The sequence below is a fragment of the Silurus meridionalis genome, chromosome 17 (assembly GCF_014805685.1).
Source record: "Silurus meridionalis isolate SWU-2019-XX chromosome 17, ASM1480568v1, whole genome shotgun sequence".
In the NCBI taxonomy this organism is placed as follows: domain Eukaryota; kingdom Metazoa; phylum Chordata; class Actinopteri; order Siluriformes; family Siluridae; genus Silurus; species Silurus meridionalis.
The window spans coordinates 22704557-22730876 of NC_060900.1; the positions used below are offsets into that span (position 1 = coordinate 22704557).

At 38.4% G+C, this 26320-nt stretch overlaps 1 protein-coding gene across 2 annotated transcripts in view; it reads left to right on the plus strand.

The window, feature by feature from the left end:
• Positions 1 to 26320, plus strand: part of ntng2a (netrin g2a) — a 75322-nt gene continuing 49002 nt past the window's right edge. Inside the window, exons 1-3 of one of the 2 annotated variants that reach the window (XM_046872145.1) lie at positions 1 to 561; positions 1783 to 2650; positions 21782 to 22425. In XM_046872145.1, the coding sequence (XP_046728101.1) occupies positions 2438 to 2650; positions 21782 to 22425 (857 nt within the window). In that variant the 5' untranslated portion in view covers positions 1 to 561; positions 1783 to 2437. The remainder of the gene's footprint in view (positions 562 to 1782; positions 2651 to 21781; positions 22426 to 26320) is intronic. The other variant, XM_046872146.1, reaches the window with a different exon arrangement.

Sequence of the window (26320 nt, forward strand, 5' to 3'; positions counted from 1 at the left end):
GGACAAAAGGTAAACCATTGGCATGTGAAACTCAGAAGCAGGATTCAGTGGGAGAGCGGCTGATTAAATTGCAGGCTCCAGGTGCAAAAGATTCAGTGAGAGAAATAAAGAAGGCAGAAAAAGAAGTAAGAAGAGGAGGAGGAAGAAAGGAGGAGTGGAGGAGGATGACGAGGAGGAGGAGGATGGAGAAATGAGAAGCGGGTGGGATGCTCCTGCGTAACGCGAGCGCTGTCCGTCCTTGAGCGCACTTGCAGGACGGAAACTCATCCGACAAACACTACAATTATTGCGCAAGCCCAATAACGCACACACACACACTCGCGCACGCACACACACACACACACACACACACGCGCTCGCATCTGCATCTCTTTTACATGGAAGAGGATTTGGGCTGCAGAATTGCGCAGAGAATTGCACAACGCCGTGTTCTGGGAAGGGATTACGCATCATCTGAACTTCATCCGTGAAAGGAGGAGGAGATGTCTTGCTTTCAGTGCGAGCTGGAATCCTGCAACAGAGCACGCATGGACGGACGGAGCTCTTCTCACTTCTCACAAGGTAAAATTTGAGGATTCGGGGGTTGAAAAAAAGTGTGAGATGAAGTGCTTCACATTTCTTTTCTTGTTCTTTTTCAAATACATTTTCTTCCAACTTTTTATTGTATTATGACCTGAAGCCGCCTCCGCACGCCGCGACACCCTTTTACGCATGGACACAGGGCGCACCAATCTGTTCAGAAAAAAAGATCTAGACTCTATGGAAAGTTTCACAAAGCTGTTTCGACAACGGATTGCATCCAAAAAAACCCTCCAAAACCTTCCCAAAAAACCTTTAGATGCTTACACTCTTAGATATATAGAATGGAAAGGAAACTAAGGCACTAGTTTGTACATGAAGTGATACCATCAGGGATGCATGATGTAGATCTTTAGAATGTAATCTTTAAAAAGGATTGTTGTCAGTCATTTATTCATATTCGTCAAGATCAGCTTCGTGCTGGATTCAGACACACTGAGCTGGGAATACTCCTGGGATGGCTGTACAAATCAATAAAGTGCATCTTAAAAATAATTCAAGGTCCATAATTGGACTATTGATGTTGCTAATTAAAGTTGTCCCAAATGTACCTTCACAGGTAAAGAGATCCATATTGGAGGGACAAAAGCTGTTGTGCTGTTGGTACTATGCCAGGAAGCAGGAAAAAGTACACTTTGGTACCTTTATTTCTGAGAGTGAGAGATATTGAGCGGAAATATGGAACACTTTAGCCATGCTTTTTTTAGTTGAACCTTCTGCTTGGTATAGATTTTATACTAAATCTTTCCCCTTATCAATGCTTACAGTTTTTCTGACTTTCTGTCACTTTTTATCCTCATATAGTGTCTGATTTTGGAATAAGGAATCAGTAAATCTTTTTTCTTCTGATTAATTATGGGCCACAATTAAGTAAGACCTGAAGACCCCTTTAATCTGCGTGCCCTGTGCAAATCAACTATGCACTATATGCACTATATATGCACTATAACAAACTCTTTGCACTTTGGAGTGAACTTTTTTTGTTGTTGTATTGTGCGGTAGCTTTATTTTTTGTTTACATTTGGACCTTTCCATTATGTAACAGCACTTTTATTGAATATAACAACAAGGTTGAGGATACACGTGCAAATGGTGTCGCATTAAGGGATGATCATATATATATATATATATATATATATATCTCAAACTCTAAAATTTAATCTAACTCTAATTTTGCTGTTCTTTTTTAAAATTATTTACCAGAGAGAATGTGGAAATGAAGCCCATCTAGCAACCCTCGGAAATCTGACGGACATCAACATCGGAAATTTTTACAACTTGAGCATGAGAAACCATATGGACGTTCAAGATGATTCCTGGTTCCTGGCAAAATTCCCGTGAGTAAAGCTAGAGCAAACCATTTAAAGTTAATGGACCTGCCTCACATCCGGTTTGCATCAGCGGGACACCTTGTTCAGGGACGAGAAAAGTGACGAGAGAGAAGACCCCCAGTCAGGAAAAAACAATTGTGTTTTTTTTTTCCGAACGACATTAAACATTTCCTATTTATTCTGGCTTCCGATTAAAGCATGAATAAAGAAAACCATATGTAGAGATGTCTCCACCAGCTGTTGGATTTCTGAGCCAGATTTTCAGGTTAATAAATTCTGAGGTAAACTTGTTCAAAGTGACTTTTACATCCTGAACCAGGAGAGAGTCCACGCCCATTTTCACCCCCCCCCAGCTTTCGCAAATGATAGAACTCATTTCGGGAGGAAGAAACTGAATACGCAGTGGATGATTGTCCCACTAATGAACTATGAAATCGTTTTGGTGTCGATGCTGACAGACTCCACCTCCTTCACCCGCTCACCCCGCCCCAAACTCCCTGTCCTGGTCCATCCTAGCACTTCACACCATGCTCCTCCCGGTCTGCCTGTTTTTTCAATGTGTGCTCATCGCTCTGGGCCAGTATGACATCTGTAAGTCGCTGGTGAGCACGGATGACGGGCCCACGTGGGAGCATTATGCATGTCAGCCTCGACCTGCTGCCATGAAGGACTTCATGCAGATCCGAGTGGAGCCGCCAGACATCACGTGCGGAGACCCACCTGAGCGCTTCTGCACTCTGGTATATATACATATTCTTTCTATATATCTTTCTTTCTCGCTCTTACACACACGGTTGTCAGAAGTAGAAAAAAAGTGCCTAAGGGCAAATGACCCAGACAATTAAGATTCCACACAAGCCACTGTACACAACTGAATAGATGAGATTCATAATCTGGCCTTATTTTCAAAATGATATCACTACTTTCATGCTCTGCTTCTCATATATCGCAATATTTAACCTACTCCTGCCAAAAAAACTAGCACTGAAAACCCAAATCAAATCTTTTAATTATATGCTTATTTTATATTTACAAAACGTGTGACAATGCATGCAGATTGTCCTGTGATGGTGTTGTTCCCCATTCCAGATGTTTATCCATGTTCCAGATTAACAGTGACCCTGACCCAGAGAAACAGCTACTGATGATAAATAAATGAATACAAACCTGAATAATAATAGTTCTAAAAGAATGATACCCGTGCTACTGGATTTGATCATATTACCCAACCCCATGTGACCTGAGGCCTTGACTTAGCACATTCAGTGTTAAACTCATGCCTAAGCTTTTTATTTATTTATTTATTTATTTTTATCGTTACGTAATTGCTGTAGTCAAGTGGTCCTTAATCCCAGAGTTACAGCTTCAAAAAAAATAAAATTCACAAAAAAAATAAAAGGTGAAAATAAATCCGATTTGCTTATAATGAAAAATGATATAATGCACACAAAAAAGGGTCATCCATTCTTTTATTAAACAAAAATAAAATAAACATTGTTTTTCTCATGTCGACCAGCCAAATGTCCCTGCAAGGTCAAAACTGTCAGATATTCCTAGATTTTGGTGTACAAAACCATGACCTCAGTGCTTGCCCCTCTTCCCCATGCATTTACACACACACACACACACACACACACACACACACACACACACACACACAGACACACACGTCATTGCTTGCACGACACCCTGAGTATATTCATTGAAAATATTTCAACCAAATTGTAATATCCAGGTGTGTTTAAGGAATGTAAATGAAGAATTGGTTTGTACACAGAAGATGTACTCTGTGTAAAAAAAAAAAAAAGAAGAGTCCTTGAAAATTTCTGGAACGTCATTTTGCGGCATGTGTATAACCCTATATCAGTCAAAAAATATATAAAAACGGAAAGATGTTTGAATAGAAGTCTGAGGACCCTGAAATTATTAAATAAAATATTTAAAAGAGCAGATTATGTGCAAACACACATACACACACACACACACACACACACACACACACACACACACACACATACACATGCATGCAAAGCACAGCCAGATTGCCATGAACTTAATGTATTCACTGATGAGAACACGGTTCATACAGATAATTTTATAAAACAAACAACCCCCATCACATGTTTAACTAATTAACCCTGTTTATGCTACCTTATATTGGATACATCAACTCCCTCGTGAATTCCCATATGAGCCGTAACTCTGTGGTCTTATCGAAGGCGATTGTGAGAACGCAATAATGGCAGGTATCTGCTCCAGCCATCATCAGTGTCCTGTAATCTCTTTTCCTCTCTGATGTGCTTAAAAGCTGCCTCTGCCACAGCACCGTGTGAGCTTGCGTGACAGCTTTGGGGCTGTGCCATGTACAGTATATGCACTGAAAGGCGAAGTATACACGAGAGGCCGGTTTTATTAGCAAGGCAGGGATTCGGACGGAAATAGCGCGCAATCATCTCTGTCTCGCAATATATTAAATCAGAGATAAAACATGACGGGTTTAGCGGGCCGTGCTGTTAAAGGCAAATATTTCATAATCGGGGTTGGTGTAATGCGCATCTGACATGAGTTCAGGGTTCCATCCTGAAGTTGATTATTCTCAAACGGCACCATGTTCTAAAGCGTTTTATTCCGCTTACATCACAGCAATTTACCCAATGAAATGGGTAATATAATGTAATAAAAAATATGCTTTTTTTATCCATTAATAGTTATATCTAATGTCAAGAAACGTCCTGGAGACAAGTTCTTAAAATCATGCATGTTATAGGACACATACCATAATTTCCGGACTATAAAGCGCACCCATATATAAGCAGGTGTACACTAATGAACTTTACACAGGCTTTAAAGAAAGACACGTAACACGTGACATTGTTTTCGAAAGCCTTCAATTTTCACAATCCACATTGAGACCTGAAAATTACGTTTTCAAATTCATTCACTTTGGAGAAAAACGTTAGCTACGTTTTTGTTGACTGAAAACGGCATCTCAGTGTGGACCGAAGGCCAAAACCCCTCATCGTTTTCACTAAAACTGGAGACTCCTTCCTTAAGCGGACGGAGAGCATCGTCCTATCAACAACTTTAAATTATTTTTTAATTCACAACACGTATTTTTCACTTCTTATTATCTTTGGATCACAGAAAGTGTCTAGCATCCAAGTGAATTGTTTCTAGAAAGTATAAAAAAAACAGGCGCCTTAATATGAATCTCCTTCGAATTAGTATCATAGCTGCGGTTCTAGAAAAGTAATCAACACCTTCGTTGCACAGTGAGCGGGCACGTGAGATTCCTCCCAGGATTCGATAAAGCGTGCTTTATTAAAGTTCTATGCATCCCGTAAGGTCTGGCTTTGCTATATGGAATAACAAGCGATACATTATGCACTGCTGATCGCCGACGCATAATTCGGATTATCGGTACACCAGGCACGTGCGGTGAAATTAGTTTCTGGTTTGTGTTTACAGATATTTCTTTTCAAATTTGCTATTTACAAAGCTACTTCGCGGACCAATCGGCTATATTAATGCCACTAAACAAGCAGATTTATTGGGAGCATGTCCTGAGGCAAAAAAAAATGCGAAGCGTGAAGTCTCCGTTGCGAGCCCCGGGGCGTATTGCGGGACTTGAATAACTTACTAAACATGAATCCTGCGGCTAGGATTTACGCCAACGGAACACTCAAACTGGACAGCTATTATTTATTTTTATATACTGACTTACTGTGATCTACTACATACAAGCCCCATAATTGTGTTTGGGTTTGGAAATCGCTGTGGGATTTCCATTCGAACTGTTTTTTTTATAACAGCTTCACATATGAAAAAAAAAGGGTACTTAAATCTACCTCGAGGATACTGTACACTCAAGGAATGCTCTTTTTTGTGTCTTTGGTGGATGTGAGTGTAGTATTCCTTTAAATGCACTACACCATATGGACAAAAGCATAAGGACACCTGATTTTTCCAGCCATATGTGGTTCTTCCCTAATCTGTTACCACAAGTTGTATAGGATGTCATTGGATACTGTAGTTTTACATTTTCCTTTTACTTGAACTACAAGACACAAACCTGTTCCACCATGAACATATGGTTTACATGGCTGGAGTGGAAGATCACAAGTAGCCTGCTATAGAGCTCTGACTTCAACCCTATTGAACACCTTTGGGATGTTTCGGAACACTGAGCTGCACCCCAGGCCTCCTCACCTCACTCTTGTGAGCACAAATCTCCACAAGCACACTCCAAAATCTAGTGGAACATCTTCCCAGAAGAGTGGAGGTTAATCTAACTGCGAACGGGGACTAAATATAGAATGCAATGTCAAAAAAAGCACATATGAATCTTATGTCTGGAACATTTGTCCATATAGTGTATGCTTGAAGGTACATAGTTGGAGATGAATGCATTAAAGGTAAACAACAAGCCATGGATGACAGACAAAGAAAGGTACAGTCAAGGCCTTTTCTTTGTATTTATAAATTGACTGCTGAAAGTTATAAAATTACATTTATTAATGGTAGTTTGTTGATGTTTGTGTCAGCACTAGCGCAGGTTGGTAAAGGAAAGTATCACTGGTTAATCTCCCCCAGAGACTCGAACCACTGATATTTTTGGCATTCAGCCAGTGGTCTGATTAGAGAATAATCGGATGGAGGATTGGTCCAGCTGGGCTGCTACTACAATGCGAGCCGCAGACAGAGTGCTTTCAGAGACGGGGCGCTAATTCACACGCTTAGCTCATAGGGATAAAAGAATGAAATGCGTTGGGGTTGGTCTGGACAGCATTTACTAGACAACGTCATCCTCTTCAGCGGGTACCATGTGGCATGTGGGCTGGAAAGCACTGACTAACTGGACTGTTACAGGCCACTGAAACTGATTTTTTGAAAGGCATGTGCATTTGCTTTAATACATTTCCAGGGGGAAAAAAAAGAAGTATTTATAGAGACACTTTGAACTAGAACTTTCGGATATGAAGAGTGCTGGTGAAGTCTGAGTGTTGAAAAGTCAAAGCTTTTCATGCTTCAGTTCATTGGACAGCAGGGACGGACCAGAAGACTCTTGTTAGACAGAATATGTGGATTATATTATGTGTCCAATTCTTCAGCAAGTTTTTCCTTTAAAGAAAAAAAATTCGCAATGATTGACTTGCATATATTATTATAAAAATCATGTAATTTTCCACAATATATTCTTCAAAGAGTTTTCCTTGGTTCACACTTTCAATGACATGATGGTCAGTTTTCTACCCACAACTCACCTTTGATTAACAGGCAATGGGACCTACAGTAGCTCTCGCTTTATCTCTCTAAAGGCAGCAATGCAGCAGCACTTTAGTATTATGGGTCTTAATTCTTATGCACATACTGTATCTGTATACGCTACTCAAATAGAGTAAACTAAACTAATAAACTAATACATCGATGACATTGTGCTCGTCAACTTGTAGCTCTGTATTTATGCTGAGCCAAGCCTCTGCTGAATCTCAGTGCAATGTGGAGTCCTGTTTTTTCTGTCGCCAAGAAGTCTCCAATAAGATTTCTCATTAACATGATACTGCGACTCGGGAAAGAAGCTCCTGCTTGTTTGTTTTCGAAGCAAAATCTGCCTGTTATCAAGTTTCTTAGAGGCCATTGACATTTTCCTCTTAATACTGCACGAGCAATGTCCCCAACTGACATCAGAGCAGCAAACAATCTCAATCTTCAAAGGAATAATGAAATACAGCTCTAACCAGCTGTTATATCATTTCACTATGCACACAATTAGTGTAATTAGACACAATGCATGTACTATGAGGTGGTATCAAAAAGTTTCGAGAATAACAGTGTTAACTGGTGCTATTCTGATCACGTCTGCGATTTCGTCACGGACAGCAGGTTAGAACAAAGAGAAAATGTGAAATTCTGTGTGAAACTGGGCAAATCTGCCACAAAGACATACATTCGACATACGGTGATGCTGCAATGAGTCGTTCAAGTTCAAGTGTTTTGAATGGCACGCGTGCTTTAAGAGCGGAAGAACTTTATTAGAAGAGGACGAGACATCAGGAAGACCTTCAATGAGCTCAACCCCTGAAAATGTCAAACCATCCGGCAACTTGTGCATGATGATCGTTGGGGGAACAATCCACATGAACTTCGGCGCTCACCCTACTCGCCAGATTTGTGTCCTGCAGAATTCGCCCTGTTCCCAAAGATATAGATCAAGCTAAAAACTGGTCATTTTGACACCATTGCGGAGATCCAGCGCGAATCGCATGAGATGTTTGACACGCTTCGAAAAAGAAGATTCCAGAACACATTCCAGAAGTGGCAGGAAAGTAGGGAGCGCTGTATTGCTGTGCAAGGGGAATATTTTGAAGGTGATAGTGTGAAAGTTCTTTCTTGTAAGCAGAGCTAGTTTTGAAACATTTTTAATACCACATCATATGTTACGTAATGTAATTCAGGTTGGGAAATTGTTAATCATTTCTTTGGTGGTTCGGCAGCTTTCTTTTAACCCTAATAACACAAATCAAACCAGACTCTGATGCCATTCTCTCAGACAGCCTATAGACACTTAGTCATCATGCATGCTAATACACCATGTTAACTGGAGATGGCTTTACAAGCAAAATACACAAGAGAGGGCTTTTAAGAGAAGAAGTGTGTGTGTGTGTGTGTGTGTGTGTGTGTGTGTGTGTGTGTGTGTGTGTGTTTGTGTATGTGTCAGCACTTTTCACCCCAGATCAATAAAAGCTGACTGACCATCAGACCACTCTGTATTCAGACATTCGGGGGCCAAGCACTTTTAAACAGCACAGACCTTCTGGCACTTCGGAAGGGACCTTTCCCTATTTACACAATATCAATAATCTCTTGTTATTTTACACACTATATATCGTAGAGGACTGAGGAAGTCATGGTAATTACAGCAAAAAGCGTAAACAGTATTTTATGAATATTGGTCCCAAGGCTCTAATACTGGTACTCGTGTACCTTGTTTTATCAAACGCTATGAGAATCTCGTGGCCATACTTAACCAGCAGAGTCAGGCTCGCTCAAGGACGTACAGCCAGGTCGCCAACTTTCGCATTGCGCGCTTGCTCGACTAGTAATGCGAGCCATATATTCGATATAGCATGTTTGCTACTCCATTAAGCCGCTATTAAAGTGTGTACACTCGAGGTGCTTCCTTCTCCCTCCTCCTCACTGAAAGTGAGTTAATTGATCAGCAGAAGCCCTCCAGATTCAGTAACTTTGCTTTTCTTTGGAGAAGCTTTCCGGCTCATTAAAGATTTAGAGGAAATTTCAGTCACTCAGCGCCCACAGGAGATGCCGTTGCATTTTTACTCAGCGCCTTTGCTCTTTCCTGAACGTGATGTTAGCTCCTGCTGGAAGCTCGCTCTGTATGTACAGCTAATGAGAGAGAGAGAGAGAGAGAGAGAGAGAGAGAGAGAGAGAGAGAGAGAGAGAGATGTGAGAGGAATGTGAAGGCAGGATCTCAGCTTAGCTAAGCAGAAAGATGAAGCCTGACCCTTTGCTGCATACATATCTGATCATCTGAGCACATGCAGAACGCGTTCGTGTGCACGCATCTGTTTTTGAAGCGATTCCCAAAACTTCTATTGTTGAGCTTCTTGCTGGAATAAAGCTATGCTTTTTTTTTTCTTTCTTACGGCAGCAGTACCATCTGAGGCATAATCCTGCCCCATATTGAAGTTGCTTCTTTCAAATGCGCTAACAGAACGGAACTAAAAATAGCGACGTGAGAGGATCTACAGAGCAATGCATAAGGGAAACATTTGGTCCAGATTTTATGAGATTTCAGTCAAGAACGAACACATGGCCGCTCAACAAACCAGAGAAGCTTGATACATTTTTAAGAGAACCTTTGTAGTGGAACATCTTGGGTCCGGTTCAGCTTTGTGCGTGATTTTGTGTTTTGTACCCTCCATGAATTTTGCATGAGGCCGGACTGCTTCCTCGCTATCCCATGGTCCCACAGGAGAACAGGTCCATCCTGTTCTGTTTGTGTCAGTGCGCTATAATCCTCAGCTGCCTGTTTTTGTGCCTCCTCAGGTCTACTGGGATTCTTCAAATTACTGCAGATTCATATGCTAATCCGTTGTCCAGTCAGAGCCAGGACCTGGTCGCTTTGTTTTTCTTTTTCTCATTACTGGGGGATTTTTCACTCTGAGAATATGAGGAATATATTATTGAAGCGATTGACAATACCGTAGCAGCTTTATTTACAGAGCAGAAGTCACACTATCAAGACAAATATTGGGATTTCTGTATTGACAGATTGTATCCCATAGTTGGCCATTAGTATACTTTAGTTATACATTGGTCACATACAATTTGTTACACACAACAACCTTATAAAAATGCCTTTTTTAGATTTATATTGGCAATAAGCTAAGCATTAGGGAGGTGTAGCTTAGTGGTTAATGTATTGGACTGTTGATCTAAAGGTTGTGAGTTTAAATCCCAGCCACAAGCTGCTACCCCTGGATCCCAGAGCAAGGCTTTTAACCCAATAGCTGCTCAATTGTATGAATGAGATAAATGTCTAAAAAATCCACTCTGGATAAGAGCATCTGCCAAAATACTTGTAATGATACATTTGCAGTATCATATCTAGCAAATCTGTTAATGATAAAATTATGGTTTTGCCCCCTTGTTTTTTCTATCATTCTTACATGAGGTGCAACATGTCAGTGTTCAATATGATTATATAGTATTTTTATACCATTTATTATATACATAGTTTGTTGGCTAAGTTATGAAGAACAAAAAAATTAAATAAAATTTGTACTCGTAATTTAAAGCTGAAAGAAGAACTGGGATGAAATGGGTAAAAGTGGTGTGTGTGTGTGTGTGTGTGTGTGTGTATATATATATATATATATATATATATATATATATATATATATATATATATATATACAGAGGCGGACAGAGTACACAGCTTCAGTACTTGTGTGTGTGTATATATATATATATATATATATATATATATATATATATATATATATATATATATATATATATATATATATATATACAGAGGCGGACAGAGTACACAGCTTCAGTACTTGAGTAAAAGTAAAAGTACCCCTTGCTAAATTTTACTCAAGTACAAGTAAAAGTACTACAGTCAGATGTCTACTTAAGTAAAAGTACATAAGTACTTGTTTTTAAAAGTACTTGAGTATAAAGAGTACAAGAGTAAATTTTCTAAATATTGCATTACTACTGCCACAGTGCTTACATTTATGTACAGAAACGTCCTACATGGAGTTATGAAAAATGTTAATGTTAATACCTTGGAGAATGTAAAAGGAATTCAAAGTAAAATCAAGTCATTTTCATCTTTTGACCATGTTGCTTTATTTAACATTTCTCACTTGCACACAAGGCAATAGAACAATGGCAACGCTCCGACAAACCTCGGCTAGAGTTTTAATGGATTTTTTGCACCCACATTTGAACCTGACTGTGTAAAACCGACCGCTTACTCAAGAACATCAAAGCAAATGCTCAGCTTACATTAATGTGTAATATCAGAAAAGAAAATGTGAGTTTCTCTGATGAAAAAACAATCAAACCAATAAACCTAAACCAGCAAAGAAGGCAATATAGCATTGTTGTAACACACCTCTGAACCTGACCGTGTTATACACGGAGCATAGAGCAAAGAAGAGAAAATAATAATGATTAAAGAAAATCAGGTCAACAAACAAAGAAGGAAAAATAAAATTCAGCTCATTTGAGTGACAGTATTAAGCCCCTTCCTCTCACATTGACTTACAGGCAAAGGCAGGAGAAAAAACTTTCAGCTGAATAACACCATTCTCACACACACAATTTATGTGTGACAACTCTCTGTGTGTGTGTGTGTACTGTACTTCAATTCAATCAAATATCATTCAGCCATCTGAATGCCAAATTGGCAGTTGCATGTGGCTTCGACTACTTAAACGTAACCGAGAATGTAAAAAGCTGCATTATCGCAGGTAGCCAATCATTTAGTGCAGTTTTCTGTAGCTAGAGGATGAATTCTTGTAGGCGTTGATAAAATTCTGTTTTGGTAAACACAGCAAACACTTGAAGCGAAAATTATCATTAATTTCTTCAGAAAATTAAAATAGTCTGGCGAGGTGTGGCCACGGGTTGGCACATTTCCGGGATGGACCTGCTGCGTCTTCATCCACTGTTGTTTCATCCATGGTTTCGTCTCATCTAAATCTGATCATGCAGTGGACTTTGCCGCAAAGCTGAAGGTGATTGCTGATAGGCTGTCCCAAGCATTGGCGCCTGCACAATCCAATCACGTTTGAGAGGGAAACAACAAATTGAGGGTTTTTGAATTTTTCTTTTTCCTTTTTTTTTTTTAGAAGTAACGCGTACTTACGGTTATGGGAAGAAATGTAGCGGAGTAAAGAGTACAATATTTGCCTCTCAAATGTACTTGAGTAAAGTCATGAGTACGCCCCAAAAATGATACTCAAGTAAAGTACAGATCCCTCAAAATTGTACTTAAGTACTGTACTCAAGTAAATTTACTCCGGCTCTGTGTATATATATATATATATATATATATATATATATATATATATATATATATATATATATACAGTACAGACCAAAAGTTTGGACACACCTTCTCATTCAAAGAGTTTTCTTTATTTTCATGACTATGAAAATTGTAGATTCACACTAAAGGCATTAAAACTATGAATAAACACATGTGGAATTATATATGGAATTATATACAGTACATAACAAAAAAGTGTGAAACAACTGAAAAATGTCATATTCTAGGTTCTTCAAAGTAGCCACCTTTTGCTTTGATTACTGCTTTGCACACTCTTGGCATTCTCTTGATGAGCTTCAAGAGGTAGTCACCTGAAATGGTCTTCCAACAGTCTTGAAGGAGTTCCCCGAGAGATGCTTGGCACTTGTTGGCCCTTTTGCCTTCACTCTGCGGTCCAGCTCACCCCTAAACCATCTCGATTGGGTTCAGGTCCGGTGACTGTGGAGGCCAGGTCATCTGGCGCAGCACCCCATCACTCTCCTTCTTGGTCAAATAGCCCTTGATGCCTTCAGTGTGACTCTACAATTTTCATAGTCATGAAAATAAAGAAAACTCTTTGAATGAGAAGGTGTGTCCAAACTTTTGGTCTGTACTGTATATATATATATATATATATATATATATATATATATATATATATATATATAAACCAATCACGCATATTTCCACCACCTTCCTAATATTGTGTCGGTCCCCCCTTTTGTTGCCAATACAGACCTGAAATGTGAAACATTAACAGCATTAACTACTTTGTTAATTTAAGCTACAGTAGCTTGTCTGTTGGATTGGACCACACTGGCCAGTCTTCCCTCCCTACATGCTTAAATGAGCCTTGTCTCTGCTCTGTCTCTTTCTTTCTCTCTGTTAGCCTACATTGTTTGTTAGCCCACATATTTTTATAAAACATACTGTTGTAGAACAGTGAATTGCTTTTTCTTTTTTGTGCATTGAATATATTCCCCTGCGATATTCACCACTTTCACGAGAATTCTGCGCCCCTAATGACCAGGAATATGAAGGCTGACTGTAAATAGTCCACTATTATCATGGAAAAGGATTTAAGCATATCCTTATACACCATGTTTGGTCTGAATCCTCGATGCTGATTGGTAGGACACAGGTAGTTGCGGTGAGTTTAATCACCGTTCTAAATCAATGCACTACCCTAGAAACAGTCATAACCCTAGCAAAATACAATTACAGCTGGACCCAGAGAGAGACAGTCATTGTAAACAGTTCCTAATTACATTACTGAGCTTAATGATTTTTGGGTATCATTTAACCTCTATCATGAATATGATCTTTTTGATAAAGAGGCTGAGGAATGAGATGGAGATGACAAACTGAAGAAGATAACTTTAAAATGAGAAATGTAGCAGAAAATTGCACAAGGAATCGACACTAACAGCTTTATTAATACTGTCTCTTCTCGCTTTCACCCCTTGCCTTGCTTTAGTACTTTTTAATTTTCCATGTTCCAATTAAAAGTAATCTCATTGCCCTGCTTTATCCCTGGGTATGTTATAGAATGGGTGAAATTTTAATCCGTATATAAAGCAACTAATATAAATTCTCTTTTATGTATAGTTTTACAATATCAACCTGTCAAGGTTGGCAAGTGTCCATGATAATAGCTTTGTGTCAGTGCCAGCTGTGGATTTCCTAAAACATATTACTGTAATTATATTACATTTATTTATTTTTATTTTTTTATTACACATTTCTAAACTCTGACATTGGAGTCATGATTGGTACCATAAAACACCAAGTATAAAAATATGCGTTGTGCCTGAAGTTACAAAATGTGCCATTCTCTTTCCTCCTGGATTTTTCTATAAAGTCTATGAAGCTTTGTATTAAACGCAAATGAATGTATTAAATAATTTTACAGGCCATCTATGTTGCTTAGTGCAAATGAAGGCAACCGTGGCAGTGTTTATTGTATGGATAGTGTTTTTTTCTTTTTCTTTGGAGAGACAATGTATCTCTGCCACCATGAATCATGAAGTGTGCATTAAGCAGCTTAACACCTGCATCCAGGGCTCTTCAGAATTCCCTGAATTCCCCTGACCACAGGAAGTGCTGAAACAGCACTGGTTGCCTGGTTGCGCTGTTCCAGTGCAATGGTTACTAGCAGAGATGATCGCATTGCATAGGAGCATTTTTAAAAGTGTCATTTTTAATTCTATTTATAAATTCGCTTTTAGCTATACACATAGTGTCGCTTTCACACTTGTGCTTTTTTGCGGACTTGGAAGTGGAATTATTCAATCGATCCAAGATTTGGAAAGCATCTTGTGTTTTTTTTAAAAGAGCATCTGATGCAGACCACACACTAGTTTGGTGGGGGTGATCTCCAAAACACCAGACCATCTCAACCTGAAAAAAAGTATAAAGAGGCAACAGTGGCAAAGACAAAACTTTTAAGAGGAATAAGATTGTCTTCTTTGGCATGACACCGGATAATGTGATTAAATACTTTCCCTCATACTGATGTAACCATTGAAAGTCATACAGTAATCAGTGTATTATATGGATATTTAATTCAATTGAAATTTATACAAATAGCACTTTTAACTATGAACAGTGTAAAAAACAGATTTGCATCAAATAGGAAGTGATAGGAGGTGTTGGCTTACTGGGTATTGCATTGGACATTAAAGTAGGTTGTGAGTTCAAATCCCAGCCACACCAAGCTGCCACTCCTGTTCCCCTGAGCGAGAAATAACTAATTAAATGTAACCCATTGCTGACTAGAATGAAAGTGGGTACTGCTCACTTGATGATGGGAGGCTTGTGGTGTGATTCTCAGGCCGGTATATTTAGATCGCTGTATCGCTCCGCCGTTGCATGCTGGGAGATATTGCGTGACTGCTGGTCCCGAGGGAAGTCGAAGTCACTGTAATTAACTCACATGGCAGAAGAAAAGAGGTCTACAGGTAGAGGACGTAACGTCACGCGTAACTGTGAATACCCTGCTATTGTTCCATTCTTTTACAATGATTGCATTTTATGAATCATATGCAAGCTGTAAAACTTAACGACTGCTTTAAAAAGTCGACTTAGACACTTAGACGTAATGTACAGATGAGCTAAGGTGTGTATGATCTAATACCCAGCTTTAAAAAAAAAGACATATTATATTGCTATAAATCTTCCTTTTGTTTTTTTTTTGTTCCTCCTTTATATTTTCTGCTCTTTCTACTTTAAATAAAACAGATGAGTTGACTGAAGTTCAGGAATTCCCTCTGGAAGAGGTGTGTTTGTGTGCAGCTAATGACTCTGCTAATGTAATTAGGCTAATTTGATCAGAGCATATGTGACAAAAGTGACACATTGCCAAGAGACACCTAGATATAAACAGTGTAGCACATGCTGGACATGTTACACAACTCTGGGGGTTTGGAGGATTTGGCAAACACAACATACTGTAGTTAAATGTGTCAATTTCATGAATTTGGTCAGATATTATTGGTAAGTAGAGCAGCGTTCCTGCATTGGGAGTTTTTGGGTATCAGCATGTTTGTGGTAACGTCTTTTAATACTAAACATTAGGATTTTTTGTAACTAAAATTTAAAAAATAAATGGACAATTATATTAAGGAATCCATTTTACTTCCCAGAGCAGCCATTTTGATTCCATAAAAAACTATCTATCTATCTATCTATCTATCTATCTATCTATCTATCTATCTATCTATCTATCTATCTATCTATCTATCTATCTATCTATCTCTCTATCTATCTATCTATCTATATCAAGATCTTTATTTGGCACTTGCATATGTACAAATATACATGATCATGAATGAATGAATGAATGAATAAATGAATAATTAAAAACGATTAAAAGAATTTTCATGGTTTTAAAGTAGTGGTTTAGAAATCACTAATTTGTCCAATTCAATTCGCTATCAAATAATAGAAGTTCAATTTCCCCGTGGAACTGTACACCAGAGGAATTGAGGAGTAGAACCCTTTTATGAAATGCAACATTAATCCACTAGAGGTGCTATAAAGAAATGCAATATTTCAGAAGAAACTACTTAACAAGAGGATTCATGCTATTATGGGAATCAATAAGGATTTTGAAGAACCATTTTGAGGGGCAATGAAACGTTGAAAAGGTTTTCATATATAACCTTTTAAAGCCTGTCTCTGTGGGGAGCCCTTTTGTGTAAAACCTTACAACTATTCAGAGAACCCGTAATGAAAAGTTTGAGATTTTTACGAATAGCAAAGAATCTGTATGTCATTCAAAGATTTCTTCAACTACCAAAAGTTCCACATAGTACTACTTAGTTCTCTTTGAATCATTGAGGGACCTTTGTTTTGTAAGAGCTTACAATTAGTATTTGACAAACAATGAGTTTAATAGTTAGCCAACTGGATTTTTAGGCTAAGGCTCTGGGTTACTGATCAGAAAGTCAGGGTTCAAGCCCTAGAACTGCCATGCTGACAATTTTGGGCCTTCTTAAACAAGGCCCTTAACCTTTACTGCTCCAGGGGTGCTGTATCATGAATGACCCTTATATTCCAGGTTTCATTGCCCCTCAAAATGGTTCTTCAAAATCCTTATTGATTCCCATAATAGCATGAATCCTCTTGTTAAGCAGTTTCCTCTGAAATATTGCATTTCTTTATAGCACCTCTAGTGGATTAATGGCACATTTCATAAAAGGGTTCTACTCCTGAATTCCTCTGGTGTACAGTTCCACAAGGAAATCTAACTTCTATTATTTGATAGCGAATTGGATTGAGACAAATTAGTGATTTCTAAACCGCTACTTTAAAACCGTGACAATCCTACTAATCGTTTATAATTATTCATTCATTCATTCATTCATTCATTCATTCATTCATCCATTGATGCAATAATTTCATTTTATAGTTCTAATGATCATGTATATTTGTACATATGCAAGTGCCAACTAAAGATAGATAGATAGATAGATAGATAGATAGATAGATAGATAGATAGATAGATAGATAGATAGATAGATAGATAGATAGATAGATAGATAGATAGTTTATTATAGAATCAAAATGGCTACTCTGGGAATTGTCTATTTATTTTTAAGACATTTTAGTCTTGTTAGTATTTTAGTTAATTTTTAATATTAAAAGACATTACCAAAAACATGCTAATACCCCAAAATCCCCTATGTGCTGTAATGTATATGTGACAGATAAAGACTCTCGCTTGATTAACACAAGTATGCCTTACAGCTCTAGGGTTCTATACTGAAGTTGATATATTCTCTCTATGGAGTTTGCTCTTGTGTAGGAGAGATTCCCATCTCTCCTACAGTGGTCCTGGGAAACACTACTAACCACTGTTCTTGAACTGTAGCGGAAGTACCAATATTATACTTATATATGATTTTTGTTTAAAAAGTACTCCTTACATCCTAATACATTTCTACTCGAGTAAAAGTACAGAACTACTCACTTTTTAATGTACTTAGTATCAAAAGCAGTGATCTATGAAAATTATATTTGAATAAATGAAGCAATCCTTTTTTTAAGGAGAGAGTTCTTTTACTCCAAACAAACTCACCAGGACCATGGGGTTTTGTTTGTAGCTATGCCCAGTCGCTCTGGACAAGGGCGTCTGCTAAATGCAGTAAATGTCAAATGTAAATATTATGCTTGGCATCTCCAGAAAGTTGATCAATTTAGGTATTCGTTTCAAAGTAATGAGATACGGCAAGATTTTCTACAAAAGAAAGAAAAAGAAAGGGGCTTTATACTTGTCAAATGTACATTACAGAGAAATTCATTCTTCATATATCCCAGTGATGTTAGGAAACCGGGGTTTAGAGCACGGGGTCAGACATTTCAAAGCACCCCCTGGAGCATGGAGGGTTAAGAGTCTTGTCATGGGCCCCAAAAGTGGCAGCTTGACAATACCAAGGCTTAAACCTTGACCTTCCAATGAGTAACCCAGAGCCTTAACCACTGAGCTACCACTTAATGTACTAAAATGTACTGGAGTAAAAAGGACGATATTACGCATTAAATAATTTAGTGAAGACGAAGTTTCCCAAAATTTCTCTAATAAGATAATTAATGTATTTAAATACAAGAATTAAGTCGAAATACTTCATTGTTCACCACTGAACATGATCCTGACCAGGATAAAAAGGTCACTGTAGATGAATGAATGAATAAAAGAATGAAAGAACAGCCAGTCTAGTATGAATTCTATACATTCTTTGATAACCTTATAATAAGAAAAAAGTAAGATTAAAAAGCCTCAATGTAATTATATGATATTAAGTGTGACCTTCTACCTGGCTGAGTACTTGATCCAGGTCATGGGCATATGATTTAAATAAAACCTCAGGCTGCAATGTGAGCGTGAGTTGTGAGGTGAATTTCAGCCTATTTTTAGCTCAATACTGTAAAATAAAATCGATCTAAATGAGCTGAAAACGCTCATGTCACATGGAAATATAAATTGTTGAGCTTGTAGAAGTGTATGGAGAACATGATGCTTGTATAGATGAACCAGTAATTTTCAGTAAAGAAGTCAGACTAGTTTCATGTACAACAAATTGATTCTTGTTTATTGAATCTGGCTCTGTGTTTTGACAGCCATAGCCACAAACTCTGTGAGTGTGTATGCATGTGTATGTGTGTGTGTGTGTGTGTGTGTGTGTGTGTGTGTGTGTGTGTGTGTGTGTGTGAATCTGAACCATAAGAGTGGAAATGAACGTATTGCCAAACACTCTACTTTGCACCTTATTAGCAATGACAGGATTCCTGTCAGGCTGGTGGCTGTGGGGGTTTGTACGAGAGCCACCTGGAGCAGCAGCTGGCCTGGATTTAGCGTTCTGGGTAAGGGATTGAGAAGCAAAGGTAACCTAAGGTTTGCTGTGCTAAGATTAGATTCCAGACTCGGTCAAGATTAGGCATTAACGGTGTGTTGGTGGAGTATTGTACATTACAAGGGAACATACAGGATTGCTTTTCTAAGCATTGTTACTGATCTTGCATAGGAATCATTCAGTCGTACATGTTGTGTGTTTCTGTCAGTAATCCCACATAGCGCTGTTAAATTGTTGATTGTGATTGGTCAGAAGCTCTGACAGCAGTTCCAGTTGTATATATTAATGCGCACGTTTTACAACAATATCGTTTGTTTCTACTGAACTCATTCACAATGACCTGTTTGTCAGATGCGCTGCATAATTTAAGCGAAAACAATAAGAGAAAACCTGTTGCTATTTAACAAAGAAAAATGGACACATTGCTGTGGTGAAGTGTTCTATAAAGAGACATTAAACATTTATGGAAGAAGACTTAAGTCAGTGTCAGCACATTAACGTAACCATTACGTTTTCTGCCATGAGAAAAGTCTGCACTTTGCAGTTTCCTGAAATTCCTTTTTTTCTGCTTTTTTTGTAAGAAAGGAAATGAGAAGACTGGAAAACAGAGAGAAGCTGGTGAGGGACAATTTGTTGTAGCTGTTGCAATGAAAGTGGTAACATAAATGAGGTTTTTTTCATGAATATCCTGTAGCTTAATATGTAATTCTAAATGGATAGTAATATATGCTGTTCATTAATAAATCTACTTATTCAGGACATTTTGTTAATGGAAAATAATCCACTTTATATTAGCAATATTGACTGCACTTCACTTCAGTGCACATCATAGCAACCCAATGCTGAATATTTTTCTATAACAGCATGCCATGTTGTATTTTATTTCTTGGGTTAAAGCTGGGGTTAAAAATATTTGAATCCCATCATACACTATGGTATAACTACTGTATATTAAGTCATTTTACACCCTCGATGTGACTGTTGACTTCACTGATATCTCTAATATAAATGTATTAAGTGTTCAGGTGACCACATGGCTGTCTGTCGACTAATCCATTCCATTTCTATGTCAGTAGAACACTGGAGCAAATGTGTCCTGTCTGTGTTCACAACTATACAAATTACAGGGACTTTAAAAATGGGACAGTGTTAATCTAGGGTTAAGCAGTGTAAGCCAACGATCCACTAACTGCCATGAAAGACAAGATGTTCTTAAGATGGGGTGAAATATATTTATGACAAAGGTGTGCCAAAAATCTCATTTGATTGGGGGTCCTGGGCCGAAAATAAATGTCACATTATAACAAACTATATTATATTAAAATGAAAGTTGGCATGGTTCCATTTGTTTATGATTTTATAATTTTTTAGAATTAAACAAATAAGTTTGAAAAAAATAGACACTGTATTCTGTGTAACTAATGCAGTTGTAATTTCACATTTTTCAGTGAAACTTACAAATGGTACAATATAAACATTGATAAAATTCTGTTTGTCCTATTTATTTGCTTAATGCAGCTATTCAATAAGCAATACAGCCATATGAACAGTCATATTCTTGTAATATCAGTGACCTCTAAAGAGACATGAAGCTACTTCTTATTTATTTTTATTTTCTTTTCAAATTAGGCTCATTCAAATTTACTTACATTCCTGCCTTTTCTTTTTATTATTTACATTTTTTTTTGCATACCTCAGTATTCGATTTTCTCACTGCGAGTTGCCACTTAGATGTACTATAAAGGCATTCCTTCTACTGGTAATGTTTATCAGTGGGTGCCGCCATATTTTCTCAACTTTGCTGCATTCAGTTTGGATCAATGTCTTAACCTCTGAACTACCACTTCCAATGGTTTCCAGGTTTGTCTCTTGCAAGTGACTGTATATGGAATTGTAATGATACAAACTTCAGAAATTGTTTAATATTATAAAACGTTCTAGACCAGAAGTCTTTCAGACATCTTAAATTTTTTTTCAAAAATAACAAAAAACTCAAAGAAACAACATTGGGCCCTTAATCTAATGGCAGATTTTGTGAAATTTACATTGTTGTATACAGTGTTAAAGTTATATGTCATGCCTGATCACAAATGATTAATAAACTAGCATGTATTTTTCCAGATGGACAAATTTTTAGTACATGAAACTTATTTACAAGTTCCAAATTCAAATCAGAAAATATAAAATGACAATCAAAAGCATGTTTTATGATCGCTAATATTGAAGATATTATCTAGCAAGTCATAATCACCACAGAGATAGAACATGAATAACTGACAATGGCTTTGCCACTATGTGAACAAATCTGGCCCAAACAAGAATCTATATAATCCGACTCAGGCTTCCACAAGGACCCTAAAGAACGTTCATTTTTTATTGGTAAATCTTGTTCGTGTTCTTGCATTATCTGGATTGTAGTGTTGACCAAATGCTCTTTGTTCCTGGTTTAGGAAAACCCATACCTGTGTAGCGATGAATGTGACGCGTCCACTCCGGACCTGGCCCACCCACCACAGCTGATGCAGGATCGTGAGAGTACTAGCCTCATCACCTACTGGCAAACGGTGACATGGAGCCGCTTCCCAGAGCCACTTCTAGCTAACATCACACTCTCATGGAACAAGAGCCTGGAGGTGACGGACGACATCGAGATCACCTTTGAATATGGTCGTCCCACTATCATGGTGCTGGAGAAGTCGATGGACAAAGGCCGAACCTGGCATCCATACCAGTACTATGCTGACGACTGCACGGAAGCGTTCGGCATGCAGCCCAAGAAGGTGGAACATCTTTCAGCAACCAATGTGACTCGGGTGATCTGCACTGAGCAGTACTCACGCTGGGTGGGCTCCAAGAACGAGAAGATTGTGCGATTTGAGGTTCGGGAGCGCTTTGCCATTTTTGCAGGGCCCAGGTTGCTCAACATGGACAACCTGTTCACACGCATGGAGAGCTTGAAAGGTTTGAGAGATTTCTTCACGTTCACGGACTTGAAGCTACGGCTGCTGAGGCCTGCGCTTGGAGGAACTTATGTGCAGAGGGACAACCTGCTCAAGTATTTCTACGCCATCTCTAATATCGAGGTCTACGCCAGGTAAGACCTTACATCACTGTATGCTCATTGACATTGTTTTTTTCTACATTGGGCAAACTTCCAATTCTCTCCCATATTTTTATTAAGAACTCCCAGCTGAAAACTGTGCATGCTAACACATGTTTCTTCCAAGATACATGCAACACACTTTCAGGAGAATGCAATCTGCTTTCCTGTAATTAGCAGGGGAGGAACAATCCCTCCAACCTAGTGTGCACAGCCAAATTTAGTGGCTTGACTCCTAGCCTATGATGTCGCCGGCATAAAACTTGCGAGCTTTTAAGGATGAGCCAACCGAGGACCTACAAATTGTTTTACAAAAAGTAATACATAGCCTTAAAACAAAACTCCAGTGTTTTTACCACATGTGCATTTTCCATAGTGCTAGGAGGAAAGGTGGCTTAGTGATTAAGACATTGGACTTCTAATCAGTGTAACACACTAAGTGTGTTAGTTCAAGTCCCAACAATGCAACACTGCCAAATACGAAACACCAAATGTAGCAAAATTTTCATTCAAACTTTGTAACAAAAGAAGAAACAAAAATCACTTTATATGAAACTCATTTTCAAAAAGCTTTCGGTGAAGTCAGAAAACATTTTTAGCAATAGGTGTAATCTATTTTTGGAGGGAAGTCATAGCTTAGTGGACGTTGGCTCCAAAGGTCGTGAGTTCAAATCCCATTAACAATAAACTGCCATTCCCTAAACAACGCCCTTAACCCCATAGCTGCTTGGTTGTTTTAATGAGATAAATGTAAATCGCTCTGGAAAAGGTCCGTAAATCTAATCAATCCATTGAGAAATAGGGCTACTCTTTAAACGAAGAATGTGTGGTATGGAATTGCTTAAATTTCTACCTGATAGTACCTGCAAAGGCAACAAGAAAATTTGATTGTTACAATATTTTAAAGGTAAAAGTATTTTAAAAACCTCTCTCATTTGTCTGATCCAAATCATAAAACTAAAATCATTATATTATATTATATTATATTATATTATATTATATTATATTATATTATATTATATTATATTATATTATATTATATTATGTCTACAGCAAAGACTTTTTCGAACATTGATTTTGGAAGAGTGTGTTCGGAAGAGAAACACACTTCTATCACAGTTCAAACTTGCTTTGTCCAGGATATAGCTGTTAGAAATACATATACATGATAAAAATATTCGGGACGAGGGCATCAATGCACAGCACAAACCTCCGGTAATACAAGCCTTCAATCAATAGTTATTCTAGTATGTCAAACAGGAAATTGTTTTAAAGGCGACAGCGAGAGAGCCGGCCTAAAGCAGACAAATGGACCTCACTGAAGCCTGACTGATGCTGCCCGAGTTCCGTAATGACCGAGTCAGGCAGTGAAAATGCTAAGCTAATACACCTCTGCAAAATTGTTCTTGGATATTTTATTCATCCCACAATATTGGGAAGCGTTTTAGCAGCGCTGAATAATGAAAATGTCTCGGCCTCAGTGATGGGCCGGACGGTGAGCGCTGCTCTAAATAGACTTTGCCGAGTGAGGTAGGTGGGGGTGGTGGAGCAGGGAGTGGGAAGGTGTGTGTGTGTGTGTGTGTGTGTGTGGTGGTGGTGGTGGTGGTGGGGGGATACATGGGTACGCTTCTGACACGCTGCCTGATTCAGCAGAGGCCCAGCCATACTTTCCCTGTCATGCATCCTTTCCGCTTGTCATTGAGTGTGTAGTTATAATCGCTGGTAATTACCTTAAATGGGGTGTAACAACAAGGGCTCAGCGTCCCTAATTGAGTAAGATGTAGTGCTACTTGTTAAAAGGGATTCAGGCTCGCCGGTAATTTTTTTTTTTTACCGCTGAGGTTCGTCTCTCGTTTCTGAGATTAGATTATGCGTTCCCTGATAAGAAAGCTGCAGCCAGATCACCAGCCATAGTGGAGTGTAATCTATAAGTATGAAAAACAGAGGCTAGCTGATTTTTGTAATTTTTTCTGCTGCTGCTTTTGATAAATGCTATTGTAGAGCCGCTTCCTTCAGAAGTGAAGCGTAACTTTCACAAAGCATCATGCAGTACAGTGCCGCATATGTCAAGCGGCATAACAAGGCACTGTCACTCTCTGTGCGTGCCTGTGTGTGTGTGTGTGTGTGTGTGTGTGTGTGTGTGTGTGTGTGTGTGTGGAGCTTGCTCGTCACATCTTCATTTTTGCTTCAGTATTGCAGGAAAGAGTAGACTCGTGTTTCATCCCCCCGCTCTTCTGCATGCTGCCGCGCCGCAGTCTGACATGTGATCCAGGCATAAGAGACTCAGTTCACAAACAGGAGTCCCACTGGATCAGGCCCGATTTGGAAATGCTGGAATAGCACGGGGAGCTCTTTCTCAAGCAGGCAAATATCCCAGAGATGTTGCGCGTACCTGATTAAACCTGGTACGTGAGGAAATTAATTAGGGAAGAAGTTTTTTTTTTTTTTCACAAGGATTTATACAAAGACTTCAGCTTATTAACTAGCTGCTTTACCATGGGACGTTCTACACATCTCAATATCTCGTTGTCTCCCTTTATCCCATCTTGAGCTTTGTGGTGCAGTCAGAGTTTGTCTAATCCTATACAATGGAGTGCACGCGAGTCAGAAGTGCTATTCTGTCAATATGCTGAAAGCTCAAAACGCCACTCCGGAAGAGTGAGGTCAAGTAGGGAAGAGGTTCAAAGCAAGTCGTCTGGGGGACTGGGTTCAGCCAGCTTGAGCCGGCTAGCAAACAAGGGTCAGGTGGATAAGTCGAGGAGGGTTTCTGGGAATTGGGTTGGAACGTTACTGGCATGTGGGTCGAACTTTTAGATACAAGGTGACTCACCTTGGAACATACAGTAAAAACTTTGGTTTCACAATGGCAGAGTAAAGCTTTAAAGCAATCCTTTTTTTCTTTAGCAATTCTCTATACACAGTATCTGAAGTATAGTTGGGATACAACATTTATTCAGAATCCTGGTGCTGCATAAAACAACATAGAGCTACATCACACAACATAGAGCTACATCACAGAACACAGAGCTAAGGATTAAAGTAACTCGTATCCACATAAAGTGCATTGTGTGAATTCTAGTGACAAAAGACAACAGACAACACAAAACAGTGCAGGACAGTTACACAAAATAGTGCCGACCAGTATACCTACTGTATAATATGTTATACAGTACAATGTGCAAAAATAAAAACTGTGATCAATGTACATCAATGTACTTGTACACATAACCACAAAAGATGTATATACACTTTACTAAGTAAAATAAAGATCCAAAGACGTGAATCTATTTAGGAATTTTTGCTAATCTGATAATAAGGTTAGTAAAAAAACATAACGTACACCATTTTTCAGAAGAATCATCATTAGCAGCCATTACATGTGCATCAAACATAAACTACAGGTAGGACTTACGATGGAGAAGTATTCCGATGACTCCATCATCATTTTTTAATTCAAGACATGGCCTAGACTACCCAGGAGTCTTAAAGCATGGTGATAGATAGTATATTGTAATTTGTGAATATTTAACAAATTATAGTACGAAATTGATCAAAACAGAGCATTTTACAGTACCGGATTGTATAAACTATACAGTATATATGTATGTGGGCGGAGCATGCGCTGCTTTATTTGTCTGCCACTAAAAATATTTTTACAATTTTGTTGTATCGCTATAGTTATGGTAAGATCGAAAAATCTGTATAGTGGCATGACTTCCATTATTCCTGACAGGTAGTCCAGACTGCTCTAATATCCAAGGAAACTTGTTGAAATGATCAGACATGCTAGAAAAGTACAAAAAAATCACAGTGTAGAAGCATTGAGTGGTAGAAAAACGCTGGTTGGGAATTTCAAACGATTTGCTGCAAACACTTTGGACTATAAATA